Source organism: Salarias fasciatus, chromosome 11 (genome assembly GCF_902148845.1).
Source record: "Salarias fasciatus chromosome 11, fSalaFa1.1, whole genome shotgun sequence".
Taxonomy (NCBI): Eukaryota; Metazoa; Chordata; class Actinopteri; order Blenniiformes; family Blenniidae; genus Salarias; species Salarias fasciatus.
Genome location: NC_043755.1, coordinates 30170752 through 30186337, shown reverse-complemented (window position 1 = coordinate 30186337; position 15586 = coordinate 30170752). Strand labels below are relative to the sequence as shown.

At 46.1% G+C, this 15586-nt stretch overlaps 1 protein-coding gene across 2 annotated transcripts in view; it reads right to left on the bottom strand.

Annotated features, from left to right (window-relative positions):
* rftn1b (raftlin, lipid raft linker 1b) overlaps positions 1-15586 on the bottom strand; it is a 141218-nt gene that overhangs the window by 56617 nt on the left and 69015 nt on the right. Inside the window, exons 4-5 of one of the 2 annotated variants that reach the window (XM_030102031.1) lie at positions 9541-9649; positions 3515-3896 (exon numbers count right to left, since the gene is read on the bottom strand). In XM_030102031.1, coding sequence (XP_029957891.1) covers positions 3515-3896; positions 9541-9649 — 491 coding nt within the window. The remainder of the gene's footprint in view (positions 1-3514; positions 3897-9540; positions 9650-15586) is intronic. The other variant, XM_030102032.1, reaches the window with a different exon arrangement.

Genomic DNA, 15586 nt, shown 5'->3' with positions numbered 1-15586 from the left:
CGCCGCCCCCCCCCCGCCGCCCCGGCTCGCTGCCACGCCGGCGCTGCTGGCCGGTGTGGGTGGAGGGGGAGGGGGAGCTGCGAAGCAGGGGGAGGTGGAGGACGAGGCAGTGGGGGATTATCTCACTGCAAAACGCTCTGCGGGGAGGCCCAGATGGACCGGTGGGCTGCGGCCTGCGGCAGCGCCAAGAGTGTGGAAGCCACGGCCGGGTTCATTAGAGATACAGCTTCCAAAACGCAAAACATACATTTGTTTTTTTGTTTTTTTTCATTGAGAACTTTTGAACTTTATACAAAGCATAAAAAAAATGGTATAAAGTGCTGTCTGGTCATAAATTGAATAAGACATTAAATAAATAAAATATATAAAAAATAAGCAAGAAATGTATCAAATACTATAACTAAACTATAACTTCAAGCTCTGGTCCCTCGCCAGCGGTAGCCGTGACGTGCACGGGCTGCCGTAGAGTGTAGGAGGCCGCTGCAGGCCAACGAAAACGTTGTTCTGATACCTGGACCGGGAATCCCTCGTGCACAGATCTGTACCGAACCGAACGTTCTGAAGCAAAACCACTGAATACAAACACATGTACTGCTCGGTGCTGAATACATGCATCAGATTCCAGTGAATACTGTCCGTACAGGCGTGCAGCGTGAGGCGACACTCCCACTGGGGCCTGTGTCCGACGCACAATTCCAACACCGCACTGACACACAATCACAAATAGCTGGTGTCAGAAAGAGTAGAGAGACAGTAGGAGGGCGAGCAGGAACGGTGGGCGTCTCCATCTGTTAATCTGAGACGCTCAAGTGAAGCCAAGACTAGAAACGTCTTGCTGGTTTTAGCGGCCCTCACGCTGAGGAAGTGGGTGAGCGGCTCATAGAGGTGTAGCTACCAAAGCTCACTTGTTGGAAAGTCGGAAGACGAACCAAGAAACGTGCGTCTCCTGCATAAAGAAAGCGTCTAAACACCTCTATTTGTCAGCTAAGTGTGACTCTGAATGCACCACGGCTACAAACAGATCCCCTTTGTGGAGCAGATAGAGAGGATTACATCCCGCGGCAACACGCTGTTGTGTAACATTGAGGCAATCGCAGGAAACGACACCTCCGCAGACGCCAAGTCTTTCAGGAGGAATCCGCGGCCCAGCGCTGTGTTTTTAGTCAAACAGCCTGAAGGGAGCGGCAGAAAGTTACACAGACATGCAGACAGATATTGGCTGAAGATTAGAAGCTGTCGGCTGGGATCTCCGTCAGCGTGTGACACAAAGCAGCTACAGTTTACAGCTGATCCTCTCGATAGCGGGACTTAACAACGAGGAAATTATCCCCCCTCTGAGACCGTCAGTCAGCTGTGGTTCCATCGGAGCGCAAACCGTCACGGAAAAGTGTAAAGTTACTCAGTTATCGTTGTGATGAGGCCCTGGCAGATTATCGGAGTTGTCGGCTCTGTGTGGGTCAGTCTGAAGGCCTCAGTATACTCCCCCGTCGCCGCTACGTCGTTCCTACGACGTAGACGTCGTAGCCCTACGACGGGCTACGTCGGGGCTTGACGTGCGCCTCCCGAAAATTGTGACTTCGCGTCGTTTCGACGCGTGATGACGTGAACGTCGAGGGCTGTGATTGGTCCGCTTTCGCGTTGTTTTTAGAATAAAGTAGAACTCACCTGGAATGCTTTTCTGATCCGAACAGTGCTTCAGGAGAAATTTAGATCCAAAATTGAGCGGCGCACATCCCTATACTGTTAGCAGTGTTAGCACTGTTAGCAGACGGGGCTATGTGTATAGCCGCTCCTCAAACGGCTTTAATCGTCCAAAAGCTCATTAGTTTCACCAATATTTCATCACGGTCTGCTCAGCCTCTCCTCCACCACAGCCCGGTGTCACCAGATATGTCATATATGCAGATATATGTTCGGTAAATGCACGCATGTCTAGATACGTACGTCTAGAAATCTATGTCTATAGATCTATGTCTAGGTAAAGCCGGAGCTACGGAAGCCGCATTGTTGTTGTGACTGCTAGCGGCTTGGCAGAGGAGGGCGTTCCCTTGACGCAGGAGCAAGATATGTTCAGTAGCGGCGTAGGGTTGCCGGCGTAGGAACGCCGTGGCGGCGACGGGGGAGTATACTGAGGCCTTGAGCGGGAGGAAGACGCTCTATAACCTTGGAATATTCGCCATCAGGCAGTCAGACCCTTCACTCAAGCACGCTAATGTTAATCAGAGATTTGGTGAGTGCATGCTAATGCTAATGCTAACAGCCGGACACAGTTCACGATGCTGTTCGAGGCACCAAGTGGATTCGTTTTTTTTTTTTTTTTTTCCAGCAATCAGAAAAAAGGAAGAACAGCTTTGTATCTATAAAACAACATTCAGCTCTGGAAACAGTCTAAAACCGGTTAACTCATAACGCTGCACAATCATCAGGTAACACCGGTCATAAAAAAAAAAAGAAATAAATGTGCGACTCTGACGGTGTTGTGGCTGCTCACAGTTTGACGTTTTGACCTTTAATTATCTTAACGATGATTCCCTCATCAGGCCCGCTCTGTGTAATTTGTTTGTATAGCCATGTGGCAGATCGCACGCCATTTGGACCGAGCTAAAAATAAAACCCCTTTGACCTTTTAATTCCACCGTTCTCGTCGGGCTAATTATTCTCACTTCCTCTGGATGGTTTGTTCTTCCAAACCATGAAAATGATACATTCAGCTGCTGAGATGAGATGTTTATTCTCACTATGATAGTGGACAGAGCTGTCGTTTTAACATTACTTATCTCAGCTTTTTTTTGTGAAATATATTCAAACATAATGTTCTGATTTACTCTGTACAAAGCACTAAAACATAGTATTCACTGTGAGTGAAGAATACAGTCAGTAACAATCAAAATGCGACTGGTTTCATCACGTTTTTAGTGATAACGTCTCTTTTTTGTGTTTTCATTTCAGAAAATTTTCACCTTTACACAGAAATGTAAAAACGATAAACAGCAGAAACGCTGAAAACTCGGCCACTAGTAGGTGCTGTTGGATGTTTGTGAAAAGAAACTAAAACACTTTCGGGCGATCTATCCATGGTCCTGTTCAATTAATTGATCTGTTATTTGCACAAAGATCAATGGATCGCACTGCTCATTTTACCAATAGAAACCAGCATGATTGCTAACCTGAACACAACATGTGCGCTAAATAAGGATATAGCTGTTGCGCAGCGCAACCGGAAGATCACACTCAATTAAATAAAAGTTGTTGTTGCATGTGTGCTAACTATTCAAAATGTTTTCTAATGGAATCAGAGCGTTTTCAAGAGGTGCGATTTCAAACTATTTTTGAACATTTTTGGCTCCGTTGTCGTGTGAACGGACACTCAAAACGAGAAACGTCGTGTGAATGAAGCTTGAAAGGATGAGCAGCTGCACCAGTGAGTGTTCTCTCGTAACGTCGTTCATTCATTCATTCATTCATTCATCTCTCAGGGCATTAGCGTACGACGGTCACCATGGAAACCACTCACCATCGCCCCTGCGCTGCCTGAATCTGGGCCTCTGGTTGGTCTCCGGATCACAGTCCTTGTTGTTGTGGCGGCTGGAGTCGTCCTCCGGGTCTGCCTCCGACACCGGCGAGGCGGCAGGCGAGGCGGCAGGCGAGGCGCGGTCCTGCCCGTCCTCCGCCTCCCCCCCGGCCCCCTCGGGCTGGGGCGGGGGATCCGCCTGGTTCTGCGGGCTGGAGGGGTCGGAGGGGCTGCAGCTGCCCAGCGAGCCCAGCACCGAGCTGGGGCTGGAGTGCAGGGACAGCGAGGGGGTGTCGGGCTCCCGGATCCGGGTGCAGGGGGCCCCGTACGGCTCCTGCACGAAGCCCACGAAGGTCACGCCCTGGTCCGCCGCGTCCTGGATCTGCTGTTCAAAACAAACGAGACGCACTTTTAAAATTCTGAGTTCGTCTCCACCGACGTTTAAAAGAGTTAAGAGAAAATGAATCAGAAACTCGGCTGATCAAACGTTCCAGAGCAAAACCACCAAGTTTCTAATGAATAAATAAAACTGAATATCATCCCGCTTCTGGACCAGAGCCAAACAAGAAAATTGAGCATTTCTGACTGCTTTCAAACTAATTAGTCAAATCCTGGCTGTGAAGACGACTTTGGATTTGTTAGCTTTGGGTTTTCAAGCATGAGTGAGAATGAAAGTTTAAATGAAGAGTCGAGGAAGCAGAACCAGAAGAACAGACCTTTTCCAACTGATCGCAAACAAAACAACGGAAAGTTTGAGGTGATCGTCAAACTGGAATGTTTCTCATGGCTTCCAGCAGCTGTGATTTCTTTCACTCTTCTTCCATTTTGGTTTGTGAAACTACTCCGAAGCTTCTGCGATTGCAGAAAGAAGACAAATGCTACTAATTCCAGTAAATAAAATGTAAAAAAAAAATTTAAATCTCATAATTTTCAATGAATGCAGTCAAGTAGATTTATTACTATAGACTAGTAGATTGTATATAAAAGAGAAATCTCGCTCTTCAGCAGTTCTTGAGTATAACAACAAAAAGTAAATCTTTTTCATAGATTGTTTTTTGTCATTTTACCTTCACTAGTATTCTTCTACTGAAGTTCTTTTAGCAGTTTCAGCCATATCAGGCTGCTATTTTAATTTGGTGTTTTCAGCCATTTGAACTATTTTAAAAAATTATTCACATTTTTAATTTCAGATGCATCTTGCCACTTAGCCATTTTAATGTACCCATTCTTTTTATGGCCAGTTTGTAACCATGTTAGCTGTTTTAACTATTTTATCTGTTTAAGTGATTATTTTTAACCACTTCCACTGATCAACGCGTCACGTTTTTCTCCTCGAGCTGTGAGATTTAAGTCTCTCTGACTCTCTGAATGATTCCCTCTTGTACAACCAAACTAAAATAAGATAAATCTGTTTATTCACATAGAAATGAGTTAAAACTCCGGGGAGCCATTCCGGCGGGGTCAAATCGCCACATGAGGCGTCGGAGCGGCGGGTTGAAGACTTCCTGACCTGAACCGCCCCGAACCGACGGCTCAACTCCAACTTCTGCTCCATTTATAAAAGTTCTGTAACAGTGTGGAACTAGAGGTGAGAACGGCCGTGTTACGCTGAAGAAACGACCCTCTGAAGTCAAGCTTCCTCACGTTTTGGGTTCAGTTTGGTATTTTTATGGATTCCTCTGCGTCCCTCACATCCCTTGTTTATTTCTTCGTCTTCTTCCCCCGTCGCTCCTCCAATCACACAGTTTTGATTAGATTGTCGCGGCGGCGACCCGAGTCGGTCCGGAGCGGCGTCCCCTCATCGACACTCTCCACTCCGTTCTCCGTCACACTGTCATCTACCATCTAATGTCAATATTGGTCTGGTTTGTTTTCTTTTTTTTACCCCCCCTTCCCCAAGAGAGTGAGATTGAAACGTTAACTGTCGGGGAATGTTAATGATGCCACTCTCCATTTCTGCCCCCGTCTCGCCAAACAAACCCCCCTTCTCCTCCACCCTCCTCCACGGCGACGGGAGAAAATAGAAGGAATCAAATCAAACTGCAGGTTATTCACTATGAAATTAAATTGGAAAACAGTCACATTGTTTCCAGCCGTATTGTTTAATATCGGCCCGGCGCTCTCCGGGTGCCGCCGCGTCACATTTCCCCGCACCAATATGCTGAAATGGAATTGCTGAGATAAAAAGGAGCAACTGTTGTATCTCATTTAATGGTGATGCAAGCCGAGGGAGACGAAAAATGAACGACTGTCTGAAGTCGGCGCGCTCGATGTAACAGGAGATTCGAGCCGAGAGCCGTAATGATTGAATTTATTATTGGTAACATTTGTATTATTCTGACGTTAATATTGTCATCAGCATTTTATTTAATAACAATAAATCAGCCACAACTTGTGCCGTATTGACATGAGGATCACATCTGGTGAAGAGAACGGAGTTATACAGTGAAATAGTTGTAAACGTGAAGAGAACTCCAGTCGTCACTGGGCTGGGTCAGCATGCTAAAGGCCTGTCCCCCCCAGCACGACGCTGGATGCTGACTTTAGTTTTAGGCCCAGACGCATCGGGATAGTCCGGGACTCAATTCACTTGAGACTTTTCACAGCAGAAGTCCTGCCCCAGTAGTTAGCTAGCAGCTAGCTACAAGCAACCGTGATATGCAGTCTTCTGACATCTACCAATGAGAAGCCTGCTCTCCTGCACCTCTACACGTCTGACCACCAGACGGTTTTTGTCTCTTTCTTCTTCTGACTCGACTCTTCTCCACGCCATGCCGTCCCGCTCCAGCCGCTGGAGCCGAGACCCACGGTTTCAAAGGGACCAGGATTCACTCGCTTGAGCTTTTTCATTTGAAAAGTTTGGCAGCTGTTTTCAAAAATTTGTCTTTTGAGCATTGCTCCCATGTCAATGAGACCCAAAACTCCACAAATGTTTTTCATTTTCACTTGAAAACATTTTGTAAAGGAGGCCTCAGCATTTCTACTCTTTGCTCCGTCCCAATGCATCTGAACTGGAAGATCAATGTGTGATCAAAATGCAGACTTTTATATTTAAATCAAACTTTCAACCTTCGTATATTGTTAGTCGGCTTTGTTCATTCGCACTACAAGAAATGTGCCTCTACTTATGCAGATGACGGTCTGGTAAATGTTAGCAAATGCACATTGTGTTGGAGAAGCCCTGTTAAAATCAGAAGAGTGAAGAGATGAAACACGGATTTTGACCAAGGTTTGAAAGTTCAGCGTCACAGTTCCCTCTTTAAAAGGGAGACTGGTGCGTTACAGAAATGTTGCACACAAAGTGCGATCTCCAGTGACTTCCATTGCTGTCAAGGAGACCCACAGGCGAAAGCTTGAAAATGTTTGTACACCTGCTGACCAGTTTAGCTTCCACATTTACTTCTATAAACGGCACCACATTTTCTTCAGCGCATGTCGTTCACTTCCTGGTTGTATAGCGTTCACACTGCAGCCGACACGTTTTTTTTGGATTTGGTTCTAAATATATTCTTGTGTTTGACAGAGGAATTCATCATTAATTCAAAAGTCTTTTTTTTTTTAACCTTTTCAATCTCAATGAAAAGACAAAAGTCTCACAGAGATCCAAACGGAGGTTTTCCAGGTCGAAGTCCCATCGTTTCTCTTCATTAACCGAAATGATGCCGAGGATAAATTTGATGGAAAATATTCAGGAAGTAGCTTCCAATACGGCGCCAGCAGAATATCAACAGCCCGTCATGAAAAACCCATTTCAATTTTGACTTGAGAGCACATTTCCTATTTCCCCCCGTAAGTTATTAAAGTGGCGCCGGGCGAAGGTGTGTGAAGGTCAAGATGAAAACCTCGGCGAGAGAGACTGAGAAGGTGGAGATGACAGAAAGACGGGATAAAGAGATAACAGCGGAGACGCGAGAGAGGAAGAGAAAGGTAATGCAGGAAGGGGTGAAAAAATAGAACGAGAAAATATATAAAAGAGGGCCGAGACTTCTCCTCCACCGCTCATCCATGTCCACTTCGGTTTTAATAGATTTCCAGCGTGGCCTCCTGCTCCTCCTCCAGCAGGCGTGGAGCAGCTCCGTAGATTAAAATGATAACCAACAGTAATGAGGTCCTGCAGGACTGCGGCTGCATGACTAATCGAAGGGCAACATGTGCGGAAAGGTTCGGGGGCGAGCCTTGAAAGGCCGGCATGGCGGTCGGTAATATATAGATTAAGCTGGAATCACGATGACGCAGCATTAGCAACTCACAGAGGAGGAAGAGGAGGAGGAGGAGGAAGAGGAGGGTGTGACATATATTTCATCTGAAGAGCCATTTCAAACAGGCAGTGTAATCCGAACAGAGCCGCTTCATTATTAAATCAGTGATTTCAGATCTCGGGCTCCTGTTTAGCTGCTTTCATCTCCTCAGTGGAAAATACAGATATGTCAAAGCTATTTGGTTTGCTAATTAACATTAGCCTTGAACCACCGAGGAAGAACGGCTCTTAGTGTATTACACAGAAATGTTCAGACACTTGAAAGCACCGTGGGACGACTCGACAACGTGCCGCATTTTAAAGCCCCAGCAGCAGCCTTGCTGCTCCACACCACAGCGACTCATGGAGAGTTACAGTTCGACTTGAATTCACCCTTTCCCGCAGCTCTTCAAAGCTTTTTAGCGTCTTTTCAGAGAGTTAAAAAAAAAAAAAAAGGGTTTGCTCCCACTAATGAATCATCTGAAGCGATCGAACACATGAGACATCTCACATCAAACCAGTTTTTTCTGTCCATTCTCATTTTATTGATGTAGAAAAACAAAAGAATGAAAGTAGCTTAAACCTTGAACTACCTGTTGATAGCGAGTAGTGATATGAGTAATAATGTGATTGGCACTTCATAAATAAAGCTGAATTGAATTGAATTGAATGAATCATTAATTCCGTAGAACATACTGCGTATCCAAACAATATACAAAGACTTTTTGTTGCTGCTGGGGGTTCTACTCGTACTCACTTCTACTCAAGTACCTTCATATGGAACAAAACGTACTAAAATGTAATGTTTATTCACAATTTGATCAGACAAAACTCATGAAAACGTCTGTATACGCAATATTTTGGGGAATAGATTCTTACTGATTTCTGAAAATTCATATTGTAACACGGAGAGGAAAAGACTCTTCACTCAAATGTGTCCTGATCTACTGAAGGTTTTCGTGTAAAAATGATATTGTTCACATTTATGTGGAAGCTGGAATGCACGAGGTTTGTGGCAGACAGAAGTTTTAACATCATATTAAAATAAATGATTGATGTAGGTGCAATGAGCATTATAATTAGCAGTGGAGATGTTAGTCTTTGTGGTGAGAGGCGTTTCCTCAGCTGGCCCCCCACGACTTTCATTTGGAGACTTTATTAAAGACAATTTCTTCATGACAGATCTTCTCACAGTCTTTGCTTTTTGTTTGAAATTCAAACTGATTTGCTGAAGGATAAACTATTCAGCCGTCTAAATTTCTAATAATACAGACTGTTGACCCGGCTCAGATCAGCCACGCATCAATAAAATCTGAGTTGTGGGGTTGCCATTCAGTTCTAACTGACATCCACTAAAAACACACAGGCGGAGTCGCCACCTCTGTGTTTTCGTATGAGTACAGGTGGCAATTAAACCCTCCAAAAACCAGAAAGAAATCCTCACACTGCCACTCCTCTGGCACGGTCTACTTTATTGGCAACTGCGCTCCGAGCGTTCGGTGACAAGCTGCTATTAAAAGCCTCCGGCTTGACGGCGGCGTGCTCGCTGGCAGCTTGAACCATGTGCTTGTTCACAGAGACACAGTTGTAAACGTGGGACGTGTTTTTGTTCTCGAGGCTTTCAGACAGACTGACACGCTGAACAAAGCCGGAGCAGTTTATGCAAGAATGAAGCTGGAGTTTCTTACTACAAACACGACGCTAGAAGATACTGAAAGTTTCTATTTCTGCTTTCCTGCATGTGTGGTTCTTTCCAGTCAGGGACCTGTTGAGCCAGGCATTTGAGGCGTACCTTCTTGACGTAGCCCTGGATGAGCTCCGGGGTGGGCACCTGCTCGGCCGACAGACACTCTTCCAGCTGCAGTTTGAACGACGGGCAGACCGGCTGGCTCCTCTCCAGCCTGCAGGCACCACAAGAGGGGGGAGAGAGAGAGAGCAGAGTGAGCGTCAGGCCTGCTGGACCAATCCTGACAACGCATTAGGAAATCTGTGCATCCATTTGATATATATAAAAAAAAACGTTCAGTCAAACCAGCTCAAAACGTTTTGCATTCACAGAGAGGACACTGCTGCAAAATCAAAAAATTACCCTGCGTCAAAAAGCTGTGGTGACGCTACTGTTGCCCTGTGGGAGGTAAAAGAAAATGCAACAACACTTAAGTGGAGACAAAGATCCACATGGATGAAAGCGAGCCCCCGCTCTACCCCCCCCTCTACCCCCCACCCCCAGCAGGAAATTCAAAGCAAATCTGGTTCCCCCTCCACGCTTCCAGCTCGCTGTGTTGAGGCCGTATCAGTGTTTGGAGCGGTGCAGATCTATTTATACGGTGTTGTATTTTCCTTTTCTGTCTTCTGGAGGAAATCCCAGAGCGGGCCCCGAGGAGCCCGATGCCCCTGCCTCTATCTCGCCGCCTCTCATCCTGTTGACAAGGCGAGGAAGGCTCGCACGCCCTTTTCCTCAGTGTGCAGCAGAGTCTGCGTGCCGGCAGTGTGTGTGTGTGTGTGTGTGTGTGTGTGCGCGCTGCGTGAGTCCCGGCTCGACACGGACACCTGATGTGTGGGAGGGTGGAAGATGCATGCGTGCAAGCTGCTGTGTGTGTGGAACGGCTGCAGCAGCAGATTCCCGGTTCATGTAAAGGCTCCCTCTGGGCGAGCGCACGTGCCCTCGTCTCGCCGCATGTGTCTGAATCCCTGATGCCTCATCTGTGATTTCTACGATCCAGACTCCGAGTTCTTTTCAAAAACTGCCGCTGTTCGCGCTGCTGCCTGTCAGCAAGTTGGTCCCATTTCAGATTTGGGGCGCCGGCATGATGTGTTATGAGTTTTGTTGAGGAGTTTCATGTATTGTCTCTAATCCACAGAGGTTAGGCTTTAGGCAGCTCGACAGGTGAGTAAGGCAGGGATGGAGGTTGGCAGGTAAGTACACAGATACTGTCTCTATAAAGACAAACAGACGTCAATTACAGATCCAACAGCTAAAGTATATTTATTTTGAGTTAAAAAAAACTTTACATTGAACCATGACTGGTCCATAATGCTGTCTGGTTCCTTCAGAAACAGAAAATATTAAGATCTAGTTTATGGAATTTGGAAGAAAAGGTTTCCTCCATGAAATATAAAGTCTGTTAACAGAGCTAAAATAAACGTCTCCTGGCTCTTCGTGTGGAGCTGCTTCTTTTTTAACCTCTGGCAGGACAAACACACATTTCCCAAAACGGCAAGCTGTTCCCTGATTTAAAGTGATGGTCTGGAAATGTTCTGACACGTATGTTCAGCCTGTATTCGCAACGTTACTGCGGTTAAATGAGGCCACGGTGTTAAATAAGGAGGTTTCCAGCATGTTTTGAGGAGGAAGTCACATTTGCATTTCTGTTCGAGAAAGATTTAGATTCTCAATCGTCTGTTCAAGATATTCCAGCTGCCAGTAAAATGAGGATGGTGTCAAATTACGAGCCCCCGATGCTGCATGTGGAACTTTGGAGGAAAATGGGAGCTAAATGGGTGTGAATCAAGAAAAGCTGCTCAAGAAGAGGACAAGAATACAAAACTCCTCCCAAAATGTACCAAACAGGAGCACTGCATAAACACAGAGCCATTTCTTCTTATGTTTCAATAAAATTAAGGAATCTGAGTCAGGAGATGAGCCGCTGGTGAAATATCCGACTTTTTATCTGAGGAAGATTGAAAAACCCTGAACTTTGACCTCTCATTCACAGATCGTCCAGCGCGACCTCTCGCAAGTAAATTGGTTTCTAAAGTACTGAAGTTTTTACATAAAAAAACAGTTTTGCATTCAAAGAGGACTCGAGAGCAAAGAAGTAGGGAGCTTAAACATATTAATATTTCTTCTTTCATTCTGTTCTCTTTTGAAGCTGTTATTTAGGTTTCCTTTTTGACCTTGTGAATATTTCTTAGGGAAGGATTTTGCTGAAAAAAAAAAGAATAAAAAAATCACACACGTTCAAATCCAAAATCGACTGAACGTCGTTCCAAATGATTCACACACACAATCCAAAGGGACGGGAGACGTTTAACCTTAACCTTAAAATATATTGAAGGATCCAGAAACAACAAAGTCTCATCGAAAAACACTCTGTCAAACAGTCAATCAGGTTAATATTTTAATGGTTTATCAAAAGACGTCCACAATTCGTTTTGATTTCTTAAAATTAGTCACATTTTTCCACCAATGAGTGACTGAAATGATTAAGGATGCAAAAATAACGATACCAGCAGTGGGTATCGAGCCGATACCGCACACAGAATTCCTTGCGGTGACGTTATCCATCAGCAACGTCGCTCAGAGATGTTTGGGTATGAAGAATGAATCAGGCTTCAGGTATCAGTGCTAGGTAGTACTTGAACTTTAGAAATGTATGTAAAAAGGCATTGTCGCTGCATCCCGACTAGTTGATCACATTATTGACTGTTACAGAGCTGAATCTTCCTCTGTGTTTTCAGAATAACTCAACGGAAGCATAACGTGAACTGATGGAGTTAACTGTTTAACTGCTTTATCAATCACAATACAACCTGTCCGCCTCCATTAGAGCCGAATTTCATGTTTTAAAGTCATTATTTTTAATGAGTAAAACTATCAAATGTCTAAAATGTGACTGAAACTGATAAAACATGCTATCCTCTCTCGTACTGAGGATTCACTATGTCGCTTTTTTTTTTTATTATTAAGATATGAGAAGAACCTAAAAGTGCATCTCATCATTCAAAATCTAACCGTGTAATAAAAGTGATTCAGTCCTTCACTGAGGGTTTTTTTGGGCACTAAAGGGCTGTAATTTGATTTCAATGTGCGCTATCAAATATTTTCGCAGATAAAAGATGTCAGTCCGTTTGAAGTGAGTTATTGCTGCTGATGGGAGCGAGCAGACTTCCGCAGGGCTGAGCGATGATGACGGGTGGAGGTGGGGGGTTGGAGGTGGGCTCCTGGTGGGAGGCGGCGGGTTAAAAATAGCAGCCGCCTCACCTGCAGTCCTTCTTCTTCCCGTGGAAAACGGGGGCTGGTGCGGCGGCCGGCTGTCAGCCCGGGAGGCCTCGTGTGGCGAGACGGGTGTCAAACGCCGGCCTGCCTGTGACGCCCCCCTACCTGGAGCCCCTCCTGGGCGACTGCACCCCTCCTCCCCCCTCCACAGATGGGTCACATGCATTGTTTGTGCCGTGTCGGACTAATCGCCCCCGCCGGAGTGGCGCGTTCGCATGGAGACTAATAGCGTATTACCTGTTAATGGCTCGCTCTGGGATTCGTCTTAGCGCCGCGGCGGCAAACACCATTTGTAAATCTGCGGTTTCCAATTACACCGTGTTCACCGGAGTACAAAGAAAAAGTGACCAGCTGGATGTATTGCTGCTTGTCGGTGGATACGAAACGGCGAAACATCGTTGGTTTAATGGCGTTTGCTTGATTTTCTCAAGAAATTTTGCTTCTTGCAGCTCAGTTCAATTTGTTTTAAAAACGAGAGAGAGAGAGAGAGAGAGAGAGAGAGAGAGAGAGAGAGAGAGAGAGAGAGAGAGAGAGAGAGAGCGGTCAATCACCTTCTCCGTTCCTTCTTTTACCTTTTCCTGCTCATTTGCTGATCACGGCGTTTCTAGATGTGCAGATATTTTACATGCTGATTATCAATACTGGGACGAACTGCCGTGTCTGAGTCGTCACTGTCTGGGATGAAAACCGACGAGAATCAAGTCAAAACTTTAAAATGCGGAGTAGTGATCAGCATTAATCAGCTGTTCGCTTCTCTTTCTCATGTTGGTCTGCGCCGGTTTGCGTGTTGTTGGTTTACCTCAGGTGACAAAGGTTTCCTGTAGAAATCAGGAATCAATTCTAATTTCATGCTTTTTGAAGACAGTTTTGATGCCATAAAAAAAACAAAAAAACAACCCTCATTATCCTGGTTTTGCTTTTGCTTCCACTTGTGACTCGACATTTTTCAGTCCATGGCCTTCGTCCCTGTACACTCCCCTCAGAGAATCAGATTTTAATATTATTTTAACTGTGAGTGTGCTGGATTTGGTTTTCTCTTTAGTTCCTTTATGTGATTCTTTCTCTTTTCTTCAAGTCCTGATTCTGGTGCTGGAAAATCAAGAAGAATCAAAAACCACAAGTTTCTTCTGTGACGAGCTCTCTGAGAAAACCCCCTGAAATCCCTAACTTCGTCACAAAAAAGTTTCTGTTTTTTTCTTCACATTCTTGATCGTCAAAAGTCTGCAGGCAGGCTCTGAACTACTGCTTTTCCAGGTACATTTTCTGGAATTTTAATTTGTCCCATTAGCTTTGAGCTCAGCTCGGTATTTTTCCTCCTCCCACAGTTGGCCACCTCAGTCCAAAGCCAACCTTTGGCTCACAGGTCGGCTCCAGACTCTCTAAAATCCAATTTCTTTGACATGAAAGTCTAAAGTTGTGAACCTCGGAGAAGGATCTCCGTCACCTTCACCCAAAGCGTCCCGGACCCCCGGTGGGAGCCGCTGATGTTTCAGCCAATGGTGTCGTTCCGGTAAGAGGACGTATCTATATAGTTCACATAAAGCGTCTATTCAGCTTATCTTCTGAGTATCCGAGTATATGTTCAGTCAAATACTTTAAATTATTACCTTAATGTCACCAGTTTCAGAAAATTGCTTGAGAGGATTTAAATTGCTCTCACGCTATAGAATAAAGAGCTTTTCTGTCGTGCCGCAGAAAGAAAGTCAAGGCTGAAGAAAATCCCTTTTTCCACAGCTTAGCGAGGAGCGAATGAGAAGACGAGCTTCCTCCGCTCGGAGACGGAGCGCTGTCGGGCCTGCGGCCCACCTCCGTCGCCCCGCCGCCCGTCCATCGCCGTGACGACGCAGCCGTGTTCGGCTCTCTTTAATAATACAGCACACCTCTTCTAATGTCACTTCTTCGCACGTTTGTGAATAATTTCAGCAGAGCGGATCCGCTTTAATGGCTTTCGGGCCGTACCTCTTCACCCGCCTCCCCCCCTTTTCTCCTCCTTTCCCTTTTGCACATCCACATCCTTTCATCCTTCGGGAGCTCCTTGCAATTACCCAATAATGATGAATACATCCCATCAGACATTGCCTGCTGAACTGTAACCCTATTCCGCCGCCACCAAATTGAACAGGAGGAAATTTGACAGTTGACATTTTAAACGTCGAAACGGTCCGATCCGTCCTGCCCGCCACGGAGTTTCACGCCCCTCCTGCCTCCTCTCCCGTGGCAGGTTGTAACCGCGGCCGGCCCTCGGCGATCCACAAATTGCCGTCAGGAGCCGCGACCCGCTCGGCAGGTGTGTCGGCCGGGTGTAAAACGCCTTGTTGACACGGAGGCTAATGCTGCTGCAGAGACTGGACTGGGAGCACACTGCGCATGTTAAACACACACACACACACACACACACACACACACACACACACACACACACACACACACACACACACACACACACACACACACACACACACACACACACACACTCCATTTTTCTGTGTAGTCAGGAAAACGCTGTTCACGTTGGAGCGACGCACGAATGGATGCTCACTGTCACGCTTCCACCTCCACCCACTGTCCCCCCTCCGCCCCCTCCACCCGTCTTCTTTTCCTCCTCTTTGATTCCTGGCTGTGACAGTGAAAAGGAAACAGGAGGGGAGATGCTACCCCCCCCCCCCCCCACCTCTCGCTCTCTTCTTCTTACCCCCCTCCCTCCGCCCCGCCTCCATCCCCTGGTGGAGATTTGGATTCCCCAGGGCGGCTGCTGATGTGAGCAGTTGTCTCCACGGTGACAGACGCTGGAGATAAAGCCTGGACCCGACGTTTGGCTGAGGATATCAGCAGCAGACTC